The 10,481-nt window shown below is 35.4% G+C and overlaps 2 protein-coding genes across 2 annotated transcripts; one reads left to right on the top strand and one right to left on the bottom strand.

Moving 5' to 3' along the window:
* Positions 1-2,375: 2,375 nt before the first annotated feature.
* LOC122276507 (ras-related protein RABA1f) lies at positions 2,376-4,718 on the top strand. The gene is made up of 2 exons (XM_043086292.1): positions 2,376-2,819; positions 4,071-4,718. The coding sequence occupies exons 1-2, from the start codon at positions 2,599-2,601 to the stop codon at positions 4,501-4,503; spliced, it is 654 nt and encodes a 217-aa protein (XP_042942226.1). The 5' UTR covers positions 2,376-2,598; the 3' UTR covers positions 4,504-4,718.
* A 1,043-nt stretch (positions 4,719-5,761) lies between these two features.
* On the bottom strand, positions 5,762-8,918 carry LOC122276508. Its single transcript, XM_043086293.1, is given in 6 exon segments — positions 5,762-6,015; positions 6,105-6,168; positions 6,561-6,638; positions 6,880-6,970; positions 6,973-7,011; positions 8,491-8,918. Coding segments are annotated over 6 exon segments (351 nt in total). The 5' UTR covers positions 8,558-8,918; the 3' UTR covers positions 5,762-6,003.
* Positions 8,919-10,481: the final 1,563 nt, after the last annotated feature.

Genomic DNA, 10,481 nt, shown 5'->3' with positions numbered 1-10,481 from the left:
AATGATTGTATAAAAATAATTTAACAAATTAATATGACTTGAGGTAGTTTATTAGATTGTAAAATTATTTTTATTATAAAACAAATTTAACAAATTACATAAAATCATCTCAATTTATAAAATTATTTTTATATAATTCTTTTGTAGTTGTAACACTCTTTGTATAAAAAAAAAATCATTCATAACTAAATGGTATATTTTTGCTTTCCATAAATAGGGATACAGAGATTGAAGAAGCCCATGAATTTGTCAAAATATTCTCTTGCTAAATCTTTCTTTCCATAAACCTTTACCTCGTTATCTTTTTTCATCTTTATTTCTTTTTTTGGTAACGTTCGATACAATTTTAGACTATGTAATTTTGGTGTAATTCATTTAAAAAAATTATGATTTATTATTTTAAAAATAATTTTTTATATAAATCACAAATTTATTTAATTTTTTTAAAGAAATATATAAAACTTACTCACATTAAAATTATAAATATAATTTATTTTTTTCTTTTAAGCATTACTACATCCAGCATTCAGTTCAGACAGACACTCACGTGCCCTTTCTAATATTTCCGACTTTGATTTCAATCAATTTTGATTTGAGGGGAGGATAAAAAAAAAGAAAAATGATATATACAACTGAGCTTGCGCCCCCGCCGCAGCCTCACGTCCACGTGGAAAATGGAACGACGTCATTTGACGTTTAACATAATTCCCTCCCTTACCCTTCGTTTCCCACCTACACCCATCGTGTTCGAAATTTCCCCTCCCCCTTCAGTTCTTCCTCTCCCAAATCGAGACCCTTTCCTTCGTTTCCCCATTCCCCCTTTCATCTTCATCTCCCAAATCGACCGACCCTTGCCCTTTCCTTCGTTTACCCCTTCTCCCTTCCATCTTCCTCTCCCTTCCATCATGAATTGCTTTGTTTCTCTCTGTTCGATTATTTTAGTAGTGTCACCCAGACAAGAAAAGCATTTGCCATCATGATATACCAACCAACAAAACTAAAGAAATGAATAAAAGTTAGATAATTCATTGTGTTAAATTACTAGTTTTAAGCATCCTTGCATGCTCCACTCCTGACTCCTAGCCATTATTTTATTTCTTAAGGTCTCTAAAATTCTTGAATGTGGTCGGCCAGTGCCCGAACATTGGCACCTGCAGATTTTCCAACTCAAAATATTTTTTAAAGCGCCACAAATTGTTTTTTAAGCACCAATTCAAAACGGGGAAACATAGGAATGGGTAGCAGTCAACATATCAACAATATTCATTTTTTCTAATAAATATTCATTCCAGTACAGCCAACTGGGTTTGGTTGGCACGAAAACTGAAATCAACAACATCCAAGAGTCATTTGTACCATTTTATCAGATCTAGCTGCTGGATCATAAATACTTCAAAAGATAATGAAAAATGATATCTTTATATCTTAACTAGAAACCCAAACCAGACGGCGAGAAGACAAGTTCTTGTACGACGAAATCTGAAACCCAGTTATACTACCCACAACAATCGGACAACCAGGCATGAAAAGACAAACTTCCGTTGCTGATAGAAATGCCGACCTCCTTCTCTAATACAATGCCGACCTCAACAACCTAGAAATGAGGCAAACCACGCTCGGCTCGGCAACCAGAATGCAACCCAGCTCAACCGACCGCAACAACCAAGAGCAAGACCCACAGCTCGAGGAAGACGCAGACCCGGCTCGAGGAAGACGAAGACCCAGCTTGAGGAAGACAAAGACCCAGCTCGCGGAAAAGAAAATAAACCCAGCTCGCGGAAAACGAAAGAAAATTAACCCAGCTCAAAAGCTCATTTCCGTTCGCGCTTCTCCGGCATTTTTATTTTTATTTTTTAAGTCAACTGACGTGGCAGTAGCCACGTCATCCGAGGACGCGCCGGGGCCGCAACCCCGGTGGTACGTAGAAGAATTGAAAAAAAAAACACAAAAATGACAAATAAAAATATCTAACCCCACCAAACCAAGTTGCATTGTGTTTGTCCATAAAACTATAAAAGGAAACTAAAGTGGGCCCGGGGTTGAAAGGAGATCATCACTCCATTTTGGTACGAATTGAAATGTAACTAATCCAAGGCCAAGAATTTTCGCACTGTCAACTAATTTTAACTAATATGATATCAATTTATCTTATTTTTAAGTTATTCATATATTCTTTATATAATAATAAAATAATATTATTTTATTTTTCAAAAAATTTTAAATTATTTAATTTTACCATTTTAACAATTATATATTAATTTGTAATAATATTATAGCCATAAAAAAATTACTGCAATCACGATACAAATTACAATAGTAAGTAAATGCTAACTTAGTCAAGTCTTTCTTTTTTATATAATTTAATACAACACATTTCGAGATATTGTTTGCCAAACACACCGTAGGATAATGCAAATGAGTGCGCTCTCAACCCCGTTGTTCCAGCTCGCTCAGATCAGTCTCTCTCCCCTCGACAACCTCCCTCTCGCACAAATCTACAATTCAAACACAAACATCATGTTCATTTGAGACGAAAACCTCGGTTTTGTCTCATAATTTCTTTCTTACCGAACGGCTTTAAAGGGACTTGTGTAGGAAATGGGGGCGTACAGAGCGGACGATGATTACGATTACTTGTTCAAGGTGGTGCTGATTGGGGACTCGGGCGTCGGCAAATCGAACCTGTTGTCTAGGTTCACGAAGAACGAGTTTAGCCTGGAATCGAAGTCCACCATCGGGGTCGAGTTCGCCACGAGAAGTATTCGGGTTGATGATAAGGTCGTCAAGGCCCAGATTTGGGACACCGCTGGCCAAGAAAGGTTCTCCCCCATTTTCATATTTCCTTACATGGATTTGGATCTTTTGCGGATTTTGAGATTGCATTCTTATTGAATTTTGGGTGTTTAATAGATCTCGAATTTCCTTGGATGGTTGATACATGTGGTTATATGCGCTTTATATGCCTTGCAATGTTCTTTCATTGACACTTTGTTTTGTCAAGGAGAAAAAGAAAATCTTTACTTAACTCAGCTGAATAATTCTGAAAGACTTAATTGGGTGTCTGCATTTTCTTTATGGAAACGATGTGGAGCCTTTACAAGACAAATGAAATGTGCATGATGTCATCTTAGAATTGAAGTAGTTGTTTGTCATGGAAATTGGTTTTCAATGCCATGTATGAAATTATAAATAGTTGGGGGGCATTGTTGCATTAAATTTTTGCTCATCTAGGTTAGATGCAGTATGATAACGACACCATCTTTACAATCCAGTTACTTGGACGAGCATTCTTTTGGCATTTCCTTTTATTTTTTGAGGCATGAATGAAATGGTTGTTAGAATACCAAAGCTCCGTTTGTTTTTTCGTCCGATGTATAAGTTCGTTTGATTGACTGATAGTCATTGTTCTTGATGTGATTGTTAGCTTCAATATGAATTATTCTTTTATGAACCCCTAGGGGTTGGCTCAAGTGGTAAGAGCCCTGTTCTTGTTGGCATGATTCTTTCAAACCCTGTGTGCAAACAAATTTTAGGAGTATTGAACTGGGGGAATTTTTCCTTGAATTATTTGAGATGCACTTGTGGGAAACTCCTTGCCAAGCCCAGTGCACCCTCGAAATTAGTTGTGATATTTCTGTGATGTAAGACATGCTAGGGTCTTGAAAATGTTTTTTTTTTTTTTTCCCCCAATAAGAAGGGTGCGAAAAGCAGGTAAAGGTAAGACTGAAAAGGAAGAGAAAACAATGGTCCGAGTAACAGAAGCTTTTTTGTAACTTGTAGTCATTTTTCTTTAACATCATACACTGTTCTGTTCTTGATAGTACGGACTGTTTTTAGGCTTGATAAAATCCTAACATCTAGTGGATATTTTTTAGAACAAGACCCAGCTATTTTGGGCTGAATAAAAAGCTCCCATTAAACTTAAAGCTGGCAGCATCCTTTTTTTTCTTTTTTTTTTGGAGCCCCAGATCAACTTGGGTGCATCATGCTCCATTTAGTTGATAATAATTGAATATATTCAGTTTTTTTTTTTTTTTTTTTTTTTTTGTTTTTCACTTTCTTTGCTAAAGGTATCGTGCAATTACGAGTGCCTATTATCGAGGTGCTGTTGGTGCTTTACTAGTCTATGACGTTACCCGACATGTTACATTTGAAAATGTGGAGAGATGGTTGAAGGAGCTTCGGGATCATACGGATGCCAACATTGTGATCATGCTTGTGGGAAACAAAGCAGACTTGCGGCACCTACGAGCAGTTGCCACTGAAGATGCCAAGGCTTTTGCTGAAAGAGAAAGCACCTTTTTCATGGAGACATCTGCCCTCGAGTCCATGAATGTTGAGAATGCCTTCACAGAAGTGCTGACCCAAATTTATCATGTTGTAAGCAGGAAGGCCCTTGATATAGGGGATGACCCAGCAGCCTTGCCCAAAGGACAAACAATCAATGTCGGAACCAAGGATGATGTATCAGCTGTGAAGAAAGTGGGATGTTGCTCTGCTTAAAATGGAGATGAGATCTAAATTAATTTACATATCATCTTTGGAATTCTATGCTCTGTTCAAATTCTTGTAGAGATCAGACTGAGTGAAAGAAATGCTGTGTCAACAGATTATTGACTGTTTGAGCGTTATGCTTTGCAAACATTAGTGAACTTTGGACTATGTCAGTCAAAATTTAGGATCCATAAGATATGTGCCTGTTATTTTCTTTGATTCAATTTGAACTCCCTCCGTCCCCTCATTTATCCTATTGTATTTACTAAAATTATTCTACTCTGGTTTTATATTGAGTTTGGCTGTTTTAGGCTGTGGATGTTCGAGGATTAGCTTCGATGTAATATTATAAAGATGTTATTTCCTCTGTATATCATGAACAAATGCTTGCATTCTGATTTTTTATGTGACAAAGTGGGGGTGAGGGCGTGCCTAGTGCCTGCACCACCGGTCCACTGTCAATCTGCCCCATCCCAATCCCAGAAGAGACTCCCAGACTCCACCGCCAGACAATGATTTCAAGCTCAACTTCGACCAAGCTGTTGGAGAAGAATCCGCTATGATGGCTGCAATATGCTACAATTATACAGGAAACTTGCACGTTGTATGAAAGGAAGGAAAGTCCCCGGGACAATCCCACGGTAAAGCAACCTCCCCAGGAATAGACAATATCCTAATCAAGGGCGTCTCGGTCACCGTTGTCTTTGCACATGATGATAATCCATGTGTGTAACGTCTGACTACAGAATATTTATTTAGCTGCAGGAAACCAGATGGTATTTATGGTCCTAGAGAGACGGTAGCATTAAAGAAAATGCTAGAAGAGCTATTGAACATTATAGAATGCTAATCTCAAGATGTTGAAGTTAGGGAGGAGGAATCCCATGTAATAGATATTTTCGCAGTTGTTTCATGTAGCTGATACATGGAGGATCTTTGAGCTCCATCTTCACACCAATAAAAGCATCAGAACTTATCGTATAAGGAATGTCAAAACCCACCACATTCTGAAGGACTTTCCTCAACAACGTTGATCTAGATCAAGAGGTTTTTTTAAATTATTTTTGTAGCTTAGACCAAGAGCAAAGTAGCTGTATTTTTTAAATGAAAAACTCTATTTGCACACCATGTCAAAAATTGCTCCAGATAAACATAGAATGTCAGAAAAGTTGCTGACTCGGTATCAATTTCAGGAACACCTACGTTGAGAGTGAAGGGGTTCCGTCACGATGGTCGTGCTCTGAGTTCTCCGGTAAAGTTCCAAATATAATTCGTATAGAACATCTTGTATACAGATTTATATTTCTTTAAAGATAACATGTCCAGATTACTGAGCCGAAAGTAGGGAAAAAACCTGATTACACAATTGCCAATATGTAATAATAATGTTCAATTATAAATGTACTAACAACAAAACAAATGGTAGATTTTTCTTGAACCTAGGAGTCTAGGACAACACAACTTCGGCATAACAATTTCCAGGAGGTCATTTGCGAGCTTCTGCCTTCTTCAGTTCCTTGGCTGAAACAATGGACACATTATTAATTTCAAGACGTTAATTACTAGGAAAAAAAAAGACAAGGCAACCTAGAAAGGTCCCAAAATCTTACCAGCCTTCTTCTTCCCGCTTTTTGGCCGCTTCTGCCCTTTGTTGACGTATAAGGGATAAACGCTCTGCATGAGAAACCAAAAGAAAACAACAAGAAAGTTGAAACTTTTATATTACTAACGTGCATGAGGGGCATAATGAAGGCATGCCCTAAAAAGTATTACAAATTGGTAAATTTCTTGCCCTTGAGGCTTTCGTCTCTACTTCTATTTAGTCCTGTCAATAGGCCATCAAGATTTGGCCAATGTCAGACAAGACAGAAGCATTATTAGTATTTGTAACCATAAATACAATCTTATTAATTTGTAGTTCCATAACATTAATACTACAAGCCAATTTGTTTTATCGTATATCAAAAACAGGTATGCCTTCCAATCACGCACACAACACAAAAACAAAACACTTAAAGCTGTGCTACAATTGATTAAGTAATAAGTAGTTTATCATGATCAATTACCTAGATCTTTGTTCTGTTTTCCCCTGTTCTTGCAATTTCATATGTTGCTCATGAGCCTTCTGTTTCTCTAACTCCTCTCTGCAATATAAACAAAAACTCAAGGTAAAAACAACTGCTTCGCATGCAAATTTTTTAACATTGAATAGAAGTATGTACTCCATTAAAGCTTTGTGATGTTCAACTACTATCCAAGATATTATCACCATTAGACAGAAAATAATTACAGAAAACCAATGTTCTCTTTTTCATAGACAATGAATTACTCCAGAAACGGATCATAGATAATCTCCTTGAAGAATGAAAGCGTCCATTTAAAAACCTTTCACGCCTTGAAAGTTCAGTTGTTTTCCCCAACTGCACAAGAGAAAAACACATTACTTTTCTTTCAAAACTAACAATGAAGAATGTATGACCTGTCTAAAAGTTCAAGGACATTTAGATGTACCAGCAACTGCAATCACTAGAACGCAACAAAAAATGTTTAAAGTTAGCAACACTAAAAATTTGCCATTAAAGTACTACCTTTTAGCGTCATCTTAAATTAAAGAGGGGGAAAAAAAAAATAAGAACTCCATTTTCATCTTAAAGAAGATACAGTCATCAAACTAAGTTAGAGCCTTTCAATTTCTCATGAATATGCAAGCATATATTTATGCCTTTTTCTACAGCATACATAACCTAAAATGTGAAACAAATTACATTCGTCTGTAGTGACCATATACCATGTGTTCATGTATATCGGGAAGCACATGCACAGGGTACTTCCTACCCTAATGCTCCCTCTCTCTCTCAAGAATAGAATGAAAGTGGGACTCTTACATAAAATTCATTTGGCCTTACACATAAAAGAGATTATTATTTTATTTGCTATGATGTCTACAGAAAAAGAAAGAGTATTATTGCATTTACTATGATGTCTACAGAAAAAAAGTACGGCGACCCATAAAAATTGTAAGGAAAAAATGGTGGCAAATGTCATATCAACGGATTCCATAAGCACAAATTCAGTTTTTCTCTTTCTACCCAATTTTGGTATTGACCTGGTATATATCACAAAAATCATATTACCGTTTGGTTATCTCAATCGAGAATGCTTCTTGAATATGATCAAAGTTTGTATTCCACTCCCACTGTAGCTAATATTTAGAAAATTATCAGCAATCCTTAGCAGCAATATTGACAAGTAATGCAAAATATAATTGTTAAACATGCAAGTATCACATAATCATTTTAAAAAGTAGCAGAGTCTAATATTAAAAAATTAGTTTTTTATATGAATCCAACATTTACTCATTTTTTATAAAAAGATTATGCATCATTAGAGCATTTTACGACTATAAATATTATTTTTCCGCTATTTTGACATTCAGAAAAATCACTATAATAAATTTGATATAATTTTTATCCACCAACCAAATCATTAAAGTTCAGTTCAATCATTTAGAAAACAGACATTGAAGCGAAGTACGCTAAGAGCACTCACAATGAGTTTTGTAAAACTTATTGTTATGTAAAATTTAAAGAAAAGTTGTCTAAAACTAACATCCAATGGATGTTCCATTTTTATTTCTATTTTGCATTTGTATACAGTGTTACCGCTAGATGTAAAAGCAACTGTACATAAATGTAAACATATTTTTATTTGTTTTTATCTGTTCTCTTGTACTTTTTCTCTAAAATTAATTTCTCTTAATAATATTAAATTGATATGAAGAAAAAATAGATAAATGATGTATGATGAATTGTAAAAGTTATATAAAATAAAAAAAGTGAGGTTTGATGATGTATTTTAAAGGATAAAACTAAGGAGTCAAATGGTCGAATTCAATTCCAGTATTCAGGAAAACACCCAATCAATTGCTCAAGCCAAATATAAAACCTTTTTCGGGAACAAAACGGAGAAGAGAAACTAGGGTTTTTTAGTGCTTACGCATCTCTTCTGGAGTCGAGAACTGGCGCTTTCCAGTGGGCTTGTTCTTGAACTTTCCTCGGCCCATCGTGTCAAAAGTCAAAAATTAAAAGTCAGGAGTTGGTGATGATTACCGCTCAGAAGCCCGTTCGATGAGAAGCTACTTTTAATCTTGAGGTTCTTTGGTCTGAGATTATTCTACCCATTCCGTGTGCGCGTATGTGTATATATATTTGTGGGACTTGTTTGAGTAAGAAGTAGATTCCTAGGTCTTTCAGGGTTAGGAGTTTTGAGGAGTTCTAGATGACGACGGCGTGGAGTGGAGGGTAAGTCCCGGGCGTGACCGCTCGGACGGGCAATAGAGTTTCCCTCTGACTGACTGTGGCTGCAAAACCCGGACCCGTTCTGACCCACCCACTTGTTTCCAATGGGTTTGGGCCTCGACCACCTCAAGCCCATAACTCGTTTCGTTTCTACCTAAATAAAAATTTTTGAAAAAATAAAGACGGCTACTGTCAAATAAAATAATTGAAAATTCAATAAATCATTGGAAAATGATATTTAATAAACGGATAAAAATAGCATTCATAAGCTTGTTTTGTGGGGATATGTATAATGTTGTTCATAAATCTCCTCTTAATTACTGACCATTCATTCCCAATATACTTTTTTTGTTGCATTACATTATATATATTCTCTCTTATTTTTGGGCAAGAAAATGAGGCTATTAATGTTCATTAATCACAATTCATTAATATTTTAATTTTCTTTTTCACCCAAAATGACCCCCATGTGTATAAACTAGGCTATGATCATCGAAGAATAACATGATCAATCTGAAACCCACTACATAGGTCAAGATCGATTAAGCCACTCAAACTCATGTAAAAAAATATGAGTTTTATTTGAATTGTTAGCGGCAAATATCATGATCTCTTCGTATGATGTTAATTAAGGGAAGATTGTCTTCTGTGAGAATGTCTGGACAGTTTACCATGGTCATGTGTTTCATGGGCGTGATACGGAAATCTTAGCTCATAGTAGAAATTATCATTAACCAGACTAGTGGAAGATGACTTATGGTGTAACAGCCCGCTAGAAATTCAAGTGTGAAATTTCTATTAATTTTAGGAACCTCGTGAAAACCCCATAAGTTTTTACGAATCCATTAATCGTATAGGTTTTTGTCTAACTACATAGTTAGTGTTATTATTTACTATGGTATCAAAAGTGTGTTTTTGATTATTGGAGATAGTTAGAAGTGTCAAAATGTATTATGGTTTGTGCCATTAGACTCGGAGGGTTATTTAAAGTCTTATGACGCAATAACATTTTTTCATATTTTCGGACAAAACGTCTGTTCAAAACTGTAGATATTATTGGATAAAAAGAAATATCTTGAGGTAATTTTCATGAATATTATTGGGTAAAAATATTTTGAATTGATTTTTATAGATATTATTAGATAAAAATATCTTAAGTTGATTTTTTGTAGATACTATTGGATAGAATATTATGAGATAATCTTTTATAGATATTTTGGGTAGGAGAAAACTACACTCAACTCTCAACTCCAGCCTCATCTATTCCATATCTCATCCATAAGTATCTCCAGCCACCTCTCCCCACGAAATTATCTTCATTTACGCTTTCCATTGAAAGAATATCAAACACTCTCTTTCGGACAGCTTTTAGGAGGTCTTTTACACACCCATTTCGAAGCTTTTGTAAGTGTTTATCATAAAGTCTCCTTCATATAAGTTGTTCCTTTTTGAGTCTAGTTTACATGGATATCTTATTTGCCCCATTTGAAGATCATTTGGTTAGTCAAATATTGTGTAAACTATAAAAAGGTCATTCTGAGAGATAAACTGGAGAATATGTTATAATTTGGAGTTTTTGACCAAGCTAATGGATAGATATTGGTCCGAAATTTTTATGGAGTATTTTTAACATGTATATGTGACTATTGGTTGAGGATTTTTGCATGATTAAAGGTTTTGATGAAAGAT

Source organism: Carya illinoinensis, chromosome 9 (genome assembly GCF_018687715.1).
Source record: "Carya illinoinensis cultivar Pawnee chromosome 9, C.illinoinensisPawnee_v1, whole genome shotgun sequence".
Classification (NCBI taxonomy): Eukaryota; Viridiplantae; Streptophyta; class Magnoliopsida; order Fagales; family Juglandaceae; genus Carya; species Carya illinoinensis.
The sequence above is the reverse complement of the archived record's forward strand: the minus strand, read 5'-3'. Positions and strand labels throughout refer to the sequence as shown.

Excerpts from the sequence above, each read along its gene's own strand:
- LOC122276507 (XM_043086292.1), top strand. The coding sequence starts at position 2,599 with ATGGGGGCGTACAGAGCGGACGATGATTACGATTACTTGTTCAAGGTG. Across the intron at positions 2,820-4,070 it reads GACACCGCTGGCCAAGAAAG|GTATCGTGCAATTACGAGTG; the intron begins GTTCTCCCCCAT and ends TCTTTGCTAAAG.